The sequence below is a fragment of the Ceratosolen solmsi genome, unplaced genomic scaffold, assembly GCF_000503995.2.
Source record: "Ceratosolen solmsi marchali unplaced genomic scaffold, CerSol_1.0 scaffold6, whole genome shotgun sequence".
NCBI classification, from domain to species: domain Eukaryota; kingdom Metazoa; phylum Arthropoda; class Insecta; order Hymenoptera; family Agaonidae; genus Ceratosolen; species Ceratosolen solmsi.
This window is the reverse complement of record NW_011948414.1, coordinates 16,629,002-16,643,187: the sequence shown is the minus strand read 5'-3', so window position 1 is coordinate 16,643,187 and position 14,186 is coordinate 16,629,002. Positions and strand designations below refer to the sequence as shown.

The following is a 14,186-nucleotide window of genomic DNA, read 5'->3' as shown; positions in this document are numbered from 1 at the left end:
TTTTAAACAATAATTTCTAATTTATATAATTTCAGTGCGCATAAAATTATTTTATTTATTATTATATTTACTACAGATAGTAAGACAAAAAATTTATTTATTTAAACTATTAGCAATTGAATATAAGATTTAAAGTAAGAAATATATTTATTTTGTACTTGCACATTTAGAAGAGAAACAGTCTTAAAATTCACAAGTATTTCAATGATAAACAATAATAATATAAATAATAATGATCTGATTGTGTATTAAAATTAATTTTAAAAACAACTTCAAAAGGCTTTTAACAAATATAAATATTAAAAAAATTGAATTATAATGCAAAAATTAATTTCATAAAAATATTAAATAAGCTTCTATATACATGTGAAAAATAAATAAACAACTTTTTTACACTTCAAAGAAGTATTATTATTCTATATAACCTAATTAACATGAAACTAAATCATTCACTTTGAAATTTTTTATTCTATCCTCAATTTCAGGTCTAAAATGTCTAATAAGTCCTTGCACAGGCCATGCTGCTCCATCAGCGAGAGCACATATCGTGTGCAATTCAATTTGTTTTGTAAGCTCCCATAACATATCAATTTCTTGTACTTCTGCATTACCCTCGACAAATCTGAGAAATAAATTAAAATTACATATTAATATCATTTTCTTAATGAATAACTAATGAGGATAACTTGTAGATTCGTTGTAAATAATAATTGTAAATAACCTTTGAAGAATTTTGTACATCCAACTAATACCTTCTCGGCAAGGTGTGCATTGACCACACGATTCATGTTTATAAAAACTAATAAGACGTGTAATTGCTTTAATTATATCGGTTTGTTTGTTCATTACAATAACAGCAGCTGTACCAAAAGAACTTTGCACTCTGACGAGATCGTCGTAATCCATGAGTACCGTATCGCAAATGCTGAAAGTATTTTAAGAATTAAAATCACAATTCACGTGTTTATTTATCTGTTTAATATAGATATGTGCACAATTATCGATTAAATGTATAATTCACATTACTTTTTTGGAATAACAGGAGTGGAAGAACCACCAGGAATAATACCCAAAAGATTATCCCAACCTCCTATTACACCACCAGCGTGTCTTTCTATCAATTCTTTTAAAGGAATTGACATTTCTTCTTCAACTGTGCATGGATTGTTAACATGACCTGAAATATTGTAAAGCTTTGTTCCGCTGTTACGTGGTCTACCGAAAGATGCAAACCAACTACCTCCACGTCGACAAATAGCCTTAAATAAAAGATAAATTACATAAGACATTGTAATTTTTTAATAAAAGTCGATTTACTATATCCGTATATTGTAACTATTAAATAATATTTACGAGACCCTCGGATATCAGTGTCAAATATACTTACTGGAGCAACTGCAACAGTTTCTACATTTGTCACGGTTGTAGGGCAACCAAAAAGACCAACATCAGCAGGAAAAGGTGGCTTTAATCTTGGTTTTCCTTGTTTCCCTTCAATGGATTCAATCAAAGCAGTTTCTTCACCACAAATATAAGCACCAGCTCCTCTTTGTACAAAGATATCGAAATCATAACCAGAGTTACAAGAATTTTTTCCAATTAAACCAGCTTGGTAAGCTTCGGCAATTGCAACTTGTGTATTAGATGCTTCATTATAAAATTCTCCACGAATATAAATATAAGCTGCACAAGCTCCCATAGCTTTTCCAGCGATCAGACAGCCTTCGATAAGCTTGTGTGGATCATGTCGTAAAATTTCGCGATCCTTACATGTTCCTGGTTCTCCTTCGTCTCCATTGACAACAAGAAATTTAGGTCTCCCATCTGAAGGTTTATTCATGAATGACCATTTCATTCCAGAAGGAAATCCTGCTCCTCCTCGACCACGAAGGCCAGATAATTTAACTTCATTGATAATCCAATCTGCTCCTTTATCTATTATTTCTTTTGTCTTATACCAATCACCTCGTTTCATAGCCCCTTTTAATCTCCAGTCGTGTCTACCATATAAATTAGTAAAAATACGATCTTCATCTTTAAGAGGGCTGCCATATTTCTGTAAGAAAAATATTTTATTAGAGAATTCTTTATGAGCTATATTTTAATTTGATTTATATAATTTTAGATATAATTAGACAAATACTATGTATACATACACTGCAATATGCATGTATATCTATATGTACACGCACACACACGCACACACACACACACACACACGATAATTGTTCGATAAAATAAAAATCTCACTAGTTTAAATACACTTGGTTAAAATTTCTAAAATTATGTGTATGCATATATATATATATTATATATATATGTATATATATATATATATATGTTATATATATATATATATATATATATATATATATATATATGTATTACTCGTTAAATAAAAAAAACAATGAATTAATACTTAAAGAATTGCTAAATTCTATGTGCAAGTATCAACAAATTATAAAGCTAACACACTAATGCTTAATAACATCTACAGTTGGTGCGTATATTGTTTCAAATTCACATTTAGCATTTAATTCCTTAAGTCATGCTTATATAAATTAAAACATTACCTTTCCTTCGGACGCAGCATCAGAATAATTCTTCGGTTGTTGCTTATTTCGAATCTGTCCAAGAAGACCTATGACGAATAGATACAAAAGGTTATGTAACTTAAAACAAATAAGAAATATTAAAAATTCATATAATTTAGAAGCAATATACAATGTAAAATATAAGCATCGAAATAATTTTATATGGAATATGTTTATTACGACATCAATTGTAAAATAAATCAACTATTCACCTAATTGTTTTCTTGGAAGGTTAAAACTTCGTACAATAGCACCCGCCATGTCAGGCAAGACAAGAAAAAAGAAAGTAATTCAATAACTATGGATAAAAATGTTGTTAGTATTGCACATTAATAAAACATTGGCAATTATGATAAAAAATAACAAATTATAGTTTAATTGTAGCGTATTACAAAATTTCTTCAATTTATTAATTATCAATATGCATATACGCATACATATATATACACACATATGCACACACGTATGCAAACGAACACACGCATACACACACACAAACACACATATGCATATATATATATATATACATATACATATGCATATATATATGGCTATAAATACTGTCAGCTTATATTTATACAAGATAGCCTATTATTCAAAACTTTATTTTCTTAACACTATTACAAAAATATGTATTACTTTAATTAAACTTTAATCATTTTAATAATACAATCTATTTTAATTATTATTATTTTCTTCTTTTTTTTTTTAAGAATTTTAATAAATATACGATAATTGTATGTATGGCATTTATACATTGTAGATTTTTTTAAAACAGAATTATTAGAATAAGAAATAATTAAAGATTAATGTTTACCATATTGTTTTTCTGAATGACTTTAGCATTTTTCTTATTATGTTATTGTTCAATAAAATTACTAAAACTAGTTGTAAGAAATTTATATGATTGTAATAATTATGAATTAAGTAATGTAAAAATTATATTTATTAAATATCAATTGAAATATAAAACTTTAAATTATATTTGCATGCATGTAAAGATTTATGTGAGAAGGCAGATAAAAAAAGAGAAAAAAAAATTGCTAATGAGTGCAGCCGAAAACGATAATAATTGTTTCTAGCAGAATGCTCATATTACCTATTGTGAAAAATTATGAAAATTCGTATTACGCTTCATCTACTTACAATTGAATTGAACTTGAAGTAATTTTCCACTCGCATTAAAAACAAATAGGATCAACTCACCTGAATTTTTCCGTATTTTTCCTAATTTTACCGCGCATCCTTTCGATAAATCTCTTTTTAAAAATCGGTCTCTTTTTAAGAAGACTTTAAAACATAGGAAAGTTTATTTATCAACTATTAGTACATTACCACAAATATAAAAACGTGATTAACCTGCACGTTTGCTCGGTGATACAGCTTCATTTACTTTGTTGTTGTTGCAAAACAGTAATTCTTGCAAAAATAGCCTGACTTTTAGCATGGATGTCGGAACACACGAGTTTGTTCGTTACGTAATTTTGTATCACCTCTCGAAAGTTTTCTTTCACTTTCTTTTATTCAGCATACCTCTGACTTCGTGTGTTTTTATTTATTTACCTATTAAAATATTAGGCTCAATCGGCCTTGAGCCACTTTTTAATCCATAATCGGCATACCTTCGCATTTTACAATGAAGATTGTCTCCACAATCGTCACTATTCTACATGCACAAGCGTTGTATTTTACTGTATCGTTGAATGTAGTAGTACTATCGTTGTAATATAACTATTGCAATGTAGCGTTATTTTATGTTGATTGCACATCTATTAATGTAATGTTTGAACAGAACTTTTTAAATATTGATACGACCAATGTGCGAGTCGCAAATCTCCCGAAAGGAGTTTTCCCATCCATGTACATGATAAAATATTTTAGGGATTCAAGGAGAATGTCTCTTACTATCTGATGCTTGTTAAGTGATCGTAGGATAACCGCTTAGGATTCAACAGTTTATTAATGTTATTAATATTTAACAGTTTATTAATAAGAAAACAATCTGAAAACGACCTCAATATATCATTGGATATTTTGCGCTTCTTAAAATAATTTAATATTTTCTCAACAGATTCTATTATATTGTTAATATAGTTCTCTTTCCCTTTACTCTTTCTTTTACTAATTTACGCGCGCTTTCGCATTCTTGATCTATTTATTGTACTCGTAATTTTTTCTTGCACTTTGTATTAAAAAAATTTACCTTATTCATTTGACGGGCCAAATCTAGTGATAATTTTCCTTGCATCTACTAAAAGCAAATAGAGAAAACAAAAACAAAGCTATTCATAATTCTGCACTAATGGCAAAATATTCCTTAAATTTGCAAATTACATTGATTAAAAAAAAAATCAATGATTAAACGTATCTATAATTGCAACATTGTAAGTTTAAGAAAAGTGTTGCAAGTGCAGTTAAGCGACGGTCAACTTTTTGCTTGGCTTCGAAATATTTATAAAAACTAAATATTCCAGTATCCTTGATAATTTCCTGACTAATAGAGAAATTAATAATTGCGTGGTTATTTAATTTCTGTAATTGGAAAGTATAAAAACCAGTTAACGCTCTGATAAAATTAAAAATTTTGGAATTGTAACAGTCTATGATTAATATTATTCAGCTACGGAGGTAACTTATGCAAAATATAAAATAATCTTTATATAATAATTTAACTTATAATGTTCTTGTAATATTCATAATTCATTATAAATATTCGGTATTTTACATTATCACTTAATATTAAATTTTGATACGAGATGATTTATGTATACACTTTAAGTAATTTATTCAAAGTTAATTATTAGGGTCTATCAGATAATATTATACCTCATGCGTGCGTATACGTGCATACACGCATATATATAAACATATGCATACAGAGAGAGAGAGAGAGAGAGAGAGAGAGAGAGAGAGAGAGCGAGCTTGTATTGAACGTGAATTCTAAAGCTTTGGAAGGTTTTAGAATTAGAAAAAGTAGAATGTCTTAATAAGAGATTCTCGTGGGCAAAGTACGAGCGATAAGGACGAATTCGGGGATTCGCGCGTGTATTTGAACGGAGCTTTATCGCTCACCTCGCGCCTTACCTCTCGCACATATTAATAATTCCTGGACGCGTGCGCGCTGTCCACTATCGGCTGCGCATACCCTCTCCGGGTGGGCGGACAGCGATAAAGCAACAGTCGACACTCCCTCCATCGGTCGCGAGGCGAGGAAGTCCTCGAACGCGTGCGCTTGAGTGCGCGCATGCACGGCTGCAGCTGCAACCTGCGTCGTCGGGCCGAGTTGGGTGAGCGCGAGAGTAACGCGCGTGCCAACGACGCGAGGTAGAGGCGACGCGTGCTCGCGAAATCGGGCCCTTTAAGAGGGCCACGACGACGGCAAAGGCAGAGAAATAGAGATATAGATTGAGAGAGAGATTGAGAGATTGAGAAAGAGAGAGAGAGAGAGAGAGAGAGAGAGCGAGGAAGAGAGAGAGAGAGAGAGAAAGAGTCAGGCCGCGTGCCAAGGACCCGCGAATGAGATGCGAGGAGCGGCCGGTGGGGCCAGGGCCGAGCCGTGCTGAGGGAATCCGAGCTTGAGCATGACTCTGGCCGGATCAAACCATTCACTCGCGGGTAAGTCCATCTTCAACGGGAGCGCACGACGACTCGTGGCTCTTGCTGCTAGGTGTTCGCCCTGGGCGAGCGCTCGCTAGCTTACGAGAATCGTCAACACTTGACTACCGAAACTTGAGCTGGGCGAGGAAAGGATGGAGGGTCGAGAGACTCGTGAGGATCGTTGGTTCCGGACAAATTGTCCGACTGTTTTGCCTACATTGCTCCTCGATACCACGCTCGACACTCGTTATTTTTTCTTCCCCCCCCCCCCCCAAGACCCTCGAATTCATTAACGTTCGTTGCAATCGATTCTTTTGTAAATAACGGCTGCGAGCATTCATTGCCGTTAGCATAGAGCTTTATTAGAATTATATTGGAATAGTGGTGGGAGGCATGTGCGATGTGCACTGCAGATTTATTACTCTTGTTTTCTTACAACCACTACTATTATTAATTAACGCTTAGTGTAAGAGTGCCGATGTTATTGTCGATAAGTATAAAATTTTCATGCAGGTCGTTATTTTAATTTGTTGCTCGTTGGCCGAATGCACGATTGTACTAACAAATTTTTAACCAAATTAGCCTTGTAATGCGTATTATTGGGTAAAATAAAACATTGTTTTAAGAAGAGCGCGTAATTGAAAATATAAAGGCATTTTGTCCATTTAATTAATAATTTATAAATTCAAACTTTCGAGTCTGAATTGTCGTAATTTGGCGTCGACAGGTATAGTTAAAATATTACTTTTTATAATGATTCAATTAGTTAGGATCGATGTTAAAGAATCGTTATCTTAGAACTTACAACTCCATTATTTACATACAATACAGTTCATAAAAAATTAAGCAGCTCTGTTTGTTGAATTTATTCAACATTTGTCTTAGAATGATTTTATTGGGGTAAAAAAAGAAAGAAAACTGATATGGAGAAGGTAATATAGATTGTAAAGCAGCGTAACTAGAATAAAAGTATTATATATTCCCGATGAATTAATAATTGAAAAACTTTCCAAATTGCTCTCTATAAAGGGAATCAATGATTTTATTCTTTATTGATGCAAATTTAAAGTACATTGATTGCCTTCGTCAACATAAGAAGTGCATTTTGACAAGAAACTGTAAATAATATTACCGTAGATATAATAATAAGTTAAAAATTAAGCATTCGATATATAATTTAAAACTATCTGGTATTTTTAACTTTACAAGATATCGAAGCTTCATTTTTCTTTCCTCTTTTCTTTTCTCTTCTTAGTATTCTACGTTTTAAAAATTGAAAATTGAAATAAATACGATTATTCCGATACCGTGGAATTATTTCAATTTTTTTTTTTTTTTTTTTTTTTTATTTGAATTCAGTTATTATTACTACATGTGTGTGACGAAATTTGTTAAAAAAATGTTTAGTTTCCATCGTTTAATATCGATATAAGCTCTTTTTACACTGATAATTTGATAATTTAATCAATAAATAACGTAAATTAAAGCAATACTATACATTAGAATATAATTAAATAATATTATAATACTTAATGAATGACTACAAATTAAAATACCCCTTGACTTATATTGCATTTGTTTAATCGTAAATTGTAAATTTAGTCTGTTTCAGCTTTCGATCAATCGATTTATCGTCAATGTCTTTATTGCGATACAAGTGAAAAAATTTGCACTAAGAATACATTTTTATCTCCTTAAGTAAAATCATTAATAATGACATAAAAATATAATCTCAAAATATTTACGTTTTAGTTAAAAAATTAGAAAAAGCATTTGACACAAGTCAAGCTTATAAGACAAACATCTTGAATTTTATATATAAAAGTTTGAGCTTACTGCATATTTAAATATTGATCTACTTAAATTAACATTAGATGATTCTATAGTAAGTAATGCATAATGTATAAGTGACTATAGTAAGTAAATAGACAGTTATTCAGCGATGTGTAATGCAATAAATAAATAATATTTTAAGTATTTGCAGTAAGAAGCTACGTATACACATAAGAGAGTCGCGTTAAATGTTACGAAAATAAGCTTGTAGTTTGTGAGAATAATAAACAAATTTCGATGGCGTTGATACGCAATTTAACTCCAACATTAAGAAACAGCATTCTTCGTAGAAAATAATAATAGAAATAAAAATAAAAAAAAAAATTTTTTTTTAAAGGGAGTGGGGAGGGGGCAACCTTTAAAAATGACGATGAATTGAATTTGTTTGCGTTGACAGTAGAAACAGCGTTTCTGGGTGCCTGTATTGGATTTGTTGTACTACTACTCGCCGTTGTATTGTATTTGTCGCACAAGTGGTACTTAACACCACCCACAACGGCAGCGACACTCTTTGGCGGCGTCTGCGTGCCAATTTGTGAATCCAGCGACAGCTCCGCCGTCCAGAATTTAGGTATTTTGATCGACTGTATGCCCTAATGTTTTTGAAATGTCACATTTTCACATGAAATACTTAACTCATTCGTTCGTTACTTTTCATTATTTATTTCTTGCCACAAGCGTATTTATTCTTTTACTTATTTATCATTGTCAATTACATTATTATTTGAATTGATTGGATATTATCAAACTATAACCGATACTTCACTATATATATATATATATATATATATATGTGTGTGTGTGTGTGCGCGCGCGCGCGTGTGCGCGTGTGCGTGTGTGCGCGTGTGTGTATAAAATAATGCTACTTTCATCTAATTTTATAAGCATTATATTCTGCAAATTCATCAGCTCATCAGTAAAGCTACAAATCTAATCCTTATTTTTATTGTATAATGAGCCTAAATTGAATTTATAAGATTAAAGTGAAAAATCTATTGAAATAGGTAAAGCTTGTCCATTCTCGGATATTGAAACAAGTTCCGATTCGGAAGAGGACGCTTTGCGTCGATTAAATTCGCTAAATCGTTTGCCACTAGAAACACTGACGATTCAAGCAGACGATGGGCTGCCCAGCATATCAGGTCTGTCAATAACGAACATATAAGAAATCGTATGACTTGCTAGTGTCCAGCCACCGTTTGGCCATTTAACTTAATTAAAATTAAAATGCAAATTCAAAGCTCCCATAATTTATTTAGTAGATTTTAATTAACTAATTAGACCTCAAACATTTTGGATCTCTAAATTCACGTTCAGAGACAAAACAATGTAAGCCTTACAAGTTAAAAAAAAAAAAAAAAAAAAAAAAAAAAAAAAAAAAAGAATACGATACACAGATTAAAATAGTTAAAAATCCACATAACAAGTCAATAATTTATTCACAAACAACTACAAGAATAAACATAAAATATGAATGAAAATGACTGAAATTTGCGTAGTAGTAATTTACAATTTGTAATTCACAGACGTTGGGACGGTCAACAACAATAATTGTACTGATAATCACATTAATGACCAGCAGCAGGTATATCTCTTCTTAAATATTTAACATAAAAAATTCTCGTACATGGTTAAACTGTAACGATGGCCAATGTATGTTAACACAATGATCATTGTATTTCAGTGTATTGTCGAAGTAAGCTCGCCTAATGTCATTGTTAATGACATAGAAAATGAGCCGCCGATAATTAACGAAAATGGCGCCATGGCAACACATGATACCATTGCCTCGTTCTCGGCTATTTCAAGCGAAGAGATAGCGAGCATCGAGGTTGCATTCCTTTATGATGCACCAATGCGAGAGATGACGGTACGTAAGATTTTATATGTATATATCATGGGTATTTTGGAGTTTTATCGAACATCTCGGTACATTAGAAAAATCTCTAATAATAATCAAAATATATTTATTTACTTAAATTACTGATTGCATTATACAAAAACGTTTAGAACTACTTACGCAGCTCTCGATATTTTTTATCTCACAAACAATATAAAACTTATATGTAAGTATTATCATTTACATTGTAGATAAATGACAAATTCTTATTAGAAATTATTTTATGTGTAAGAGAAAAAATAAATATATATATATATATATATATATATATATATATATATATATATGGCAATATACAGTATTTTTCTTATGCGTATCAAATGACATGAAAATTTTATCTTCGGCTTCCCCACGAAAGAAGAATAGGTTGAAAATCAATGTCGATAATATTAAAATTATCGATTAAAACAATAGTTTGACTCGAGTTTGATTACAATTTTGAAATAAAAATCATTATTTGTTTTTATTTTTGCATCGTTGTATATATATATATATATATATATATATATATACATCTGGAAAGGCCGAAGAAAAATATTTCTATTAAAAGAAAGTGAGAATCGCTGTGTTTATCAGTCTCGGTTTCCTCCTAGCATGTACGCAGCTTTTATTATTTTTAGGTTCATGTTCTTCAAGGTCGAAATTATCCGACAGGAATGGGAGGTAGTCAAGTGCGCCTTCTATTATTACCTTCGAAAAAGCAACGTCGCAAAACTCGTATACGTCAAGGACCTTCACCTCAATACATGGAGAGCTTCTTACTGCCTCGAGTTAACCCGGAGGATGTTAACGCCATGGGAATTCGCGTTAGAGTATACTTGTGGAGTGGTCGAATGCGTAGGGAACGACTACTTGGCGAAGCCCGAATTTCTTTCGATCGAATTAATCTGCGCCTTGAGACTACACTTTGGCTAACCCTTCAGTTACCGCCTGCATCCTCCGTAGGTTTAACCGTTACGGAGAATTTTAATTTCTTCTATCATTTCTACATTACTTCGACACTACATCATATTTTACTTTACTTTTCTCCGTCATAAAAACCCCTCGAATTGCGGAGTAAAATAATAATTTCGTTCTACGCAATTCGAGACAAATTTCAATTGGATGGCAAGGAAATTTTAAAATACGTCTGATCGCACTCGAAACTACTACTTAACTTCGATTAGATTAAACGTCTTTAATTGTGACTCGATGAAGTTAAATTTATTTTTAAATCGATCATTTAATTGTATCGCATAATTTTGCAAATTAATTAAATATTAGCTAAATTTTATATTTTATTAAGCTTATAATGCTTTTCCTAGATATTCATTTGCGCTTAAAGCAGTTTTGTTTAACATTGATTGAATGTAATAAAAATAAAAATAAAATAGCTTGATTAATTTTATATTTATTAATTTAATGGAAAACTTTTTATCCGTATGATATTATTGATATTATTACTATGTGTTGGAATATTTTGATGGTCTCATTTCTGTAAATTTAATTTAATTTCAATACAAACAAAGACTTATATACGCAGCTTTTGGATTAACGATTAGGATAAAGGTAGTCGAACGATCAATGCCAGTCGAATAAATAATTTTATTTTTAATAGTTATTCTATCGAGCACGTATTTTCCATCTTATTCAGATACAAGATTGGGGCACTACTCCAAGCCTAACTCGTAGCGATTCAACTGGCTCTCAGCAATCTGTACAATCCTATGCTTTATCAATTACTCCACCATATGGCAGTAGCATGAAGGGTGGCAGTATCGCGGAAATCCTTATTGGCTTGACGTACAACGGCACAACCGGATGCTTATCGGTTGAAATCATAAAAGGCTCGCATTTTCGTGGTGGACGAGGCAACGACACAAAGCCACCCGATACTTATGTTAAGCTAGTATTAGTCGATAGTAATGGGCACGAAATGGGTCGCGCTAAGACTGGCTTGAGGCGTGCACAACCAAATCCTCTTTACAAGGATACATTTATATTTCAGGTAAGATGGATATTTTTTGATGGATAATATATTCTACTGTATATTCTATATATATATATATGTATATATATATATATATATATATATATACATTGATGTATCGATAGTAATATGGATAAAAGTACAATTAGAGTTAAATATAACGACCAACAATGTTATTATTAATATTACTTGTTTATAGGAGATAAATTACATTCGCGTGCATAAATATATAATTAATAATATTAAAAGTGGACTTATTTGTCTGAGATGAAAGGAGTACGATTGTTGAAATAATTATACATTTAGATGTCTTGGAGCTCATAAAATATGAAATTGTAAGGTTCGCTTAAATAATTTTAGGTCGCTTTGTTCCAACTCGGAGACGTTACCCTTTACTTATCGGTCTACAATCGGCGCAGAACAGCAATGGGCAAAAAAGGTCGCCAAATGATCGGCTGGCTGTGCCTTGGAGAGAGTAGCTCCGGTTCTGAAGAGCTCCAGCATTGGAATGACATGCGCGCTGCTCGACAGCCAACGCAAATCCAGCGTTGGCACTCGCTTCTCAGACCCTGAGCCTCGCTCGACGAGCCCTATCAACGGCTGCCCTTTTTCTTTTTTTTTTTTTTTAAACTAGGGCGATTCCAAGTACTTCGATGGAGCTGTGAACGAGCAATGACGAGTAATCGCAGACGTCGAAGAGCACGGTCGCTCAATTATTGCTGTGGCATATTCCTATTTGAAAATATTACAAACTAGGCAAATTAACTGCCAAGGTTTTAAAGACGATCCGATCGACGCGATCATAATCGTCGTATAAGCGGACACTTGGCAAAATTTCTTTTGCTAACTCGAGAGATATCTTTACGAACGATATCAAAGCCATTGTGTACCTTATAATTAAGAAGGTAATTTTTCAAGGCGATAGAAAGGTGATTTAAACGTGATAAAACAAAAAAAAAAAAAACGGTCTTTATTTTTATGGCACACGTGCGCAACTATTAAACGAAAGCCTGGAGCGATGAGCGCGCGAGAACTTTTTTGTGAGAATTCACTTTGATACGCTAAAATTACAATGTCGGCTCGAGACATGTAATGAATCATGTATTATACAAAAGATGTGGGATAAACAGATCAGAATTTTCATACGTATTTGAATGTTCGAAGACGCTTTATATTTATTGTTTGGCGAAGATATCAGGGGTGAAAAAAAAAACAAAAGTAAAGAACCAAAAAAAAAAACAAAAAAAAAAACAAAACAAAACAAAAAACAAAAATTGTCACTGACAAAACGATTTATGCGAAAAGAGACTGTAATTTATCGGCCAAAGTTCTAATTTAAAAATCAAATTCAATGCCAATAGTCCCCTCCCATTCTATCCACAGATTTTGAATTTTCAATCATTTCAGTGCTTTATTATAACTAATTTGATGTAACGAAGGGATTTAAGTAAATGCAAATTCTTAAAAATTCTACGTCGTGTATAACATAGACTATCCGAGTGGTTTAATGCCTATTGGGGCTGACTTAATAATACACTCGCGCGCGCGCGCGCGCGCACACACACACGCACGCACACACACACACATATATATATATATATATTCACTCTTTAATTTACTTTGTGCCTTTCGTCCCTCGAGCAGATGTGCGCTATATTGTTCGTCTTGCGTCGAATTTGGGTGTTACATTTTGGCATCCTTTGACGAGGTCGGAATGGTTAAATATGGTTCAAAATGTGTTGCTAGACTCAAACGATAATAATGCTGGCAAAAGAAACAAAACAAAACCAAAGAAAAAAAAAAAAAGAGGAAGAAGAAAAAAATGAAACATGAAATTAATAAAGTATAAGTAAACGGATTTTACATTCAATGACGCACAATAAACTTGCATACGCACCTTGTAAATGCAGTTGTGATTTTAGAAATTGATATACTATCCATCGTAATAATATATTGTAAGAGAATACAAAAGTTAATGAAAATTGTGAATGAAAAAGAACAATTAAGCTCTGCTTTAAGAATGTGAAACAGAAAACTATAGTTAGGAGAATAATATTGTATACAAATATACTTTGAGATTGGAAATAAAAAGGAAGAAAAACAAAAACAAAAACAAAAACAAAAACAAAACAAAAATAAAAAATAACGAGCGTGGCGACTGATCATTAATCGAACGAAAACTACGATGCAAAGATACTTGTTCTTCTTTCATCTGATTATAGAATTTCTCATTTCAATAGATTAAAACTTCAAAACTTAAAATTTCATTCGTGTTAAATGAATCACGATTAAA

The 14,186-nt window shown here is 31.9% G+C and overlaps 2 protein-coding genes across 2 annotated transcripts; one reads left to right on the top strand and one right to left on the bottom strand.

The window, feature by feature from the left end:
• Positions 1–382: 382 nt before the first annotated feature.
• On the bottom strand, positions 383–2,980 carry ND-51 (NADH dehydrogenase (ubiquinone) 51 kDa subunit). Its single transcript, XM_011507283.1, has 6 exons — positions 2,807–2,980; positions 2,574–2,641; positions 1,388–2,056; positions 1,027–1,259; positions 722–925; positions 383–622 (listed from the first exon to the last, which is right to left on the bottom strand). The coding sequence occupies exons 1-6, from the start codon at positions 2,853–2,855 to the stop codon at positions 430–432; spliced, it is 1,416 nt and encodes a 471-aa protein (XP_011505585.1). The 5' UTR covers positions 2,856–2,980; the 3' UTR covers positions 383–429.
• Positions 2,981–6,054: 3,074 nt separating this feature from the next.
• On the top strand, positions 6,055–12,506 carry Syt14 (Synaptotagmin 14). Its single transcript, XM_011507281.1, has 8 exons — positions 6,055–6,209; positions 8,422–8,595; positions 9,029–9,166; positions 9,551–9,609; positions 9,709–9,894; positions 10,545–10,865; positions 11,558–11,911; positions 12,254–12,506. Exons 1-8 carry the CDS (start codon positions 6,176–6,178, stop codon positions 12,464–12,466), a joined length of 1,479 nt encoding a protein of 492 aa, XP_011505583.1. The 5' UTR covers positions 6,055–6,175; the 3' UTR covers positions 12,467–12,506.
• The last annotated feature ends 1,680 nt before the right edge of the window (positions 12,507–14,186 follow it).

Coding starts and splice junctions, on each gene's coding strand:
- ND-51 (XM_011507283.1), bottom strand. CDS start 2,855: ATGGCGGGTGCTATTGTACGAAGTTTTAACCTTCCAAGAAAACAATTA. Junction 2,642..2,806: donor CCTTCCAAGAAAACAATTAG/GTGAATAGTTGA, acceptor TATTCGTCATAG/GTCTTCTTGGACAGATTCGA. Junction 2,057..2,573: donor ATGCTGCGTCCGAAGGAAAG/GTAATGTTTTAA, acceptor TTTTTCTTACAG/AAATATGGCAGCCCTCTTAA.
- Syt14 (XM_011507281.1), top strand. CDS start 6,176: ATGACTCTGGCCGGATCAAACCATTCACTCGCGG. Junction 9,167..9,550: donor TGGGCTGCCCAGCATATCAG/GTCTGTCAATAA, acceptor TGTAATTCACAG/ACGTTGGGACGGTCAACAAC. Junction 11,912..12,253: donor AGGATACATTTATATTTCAG/GTAAGATGGATA, acceptor AAATAATTTTAG/GTCGCTTTGTTCCAACTCGG.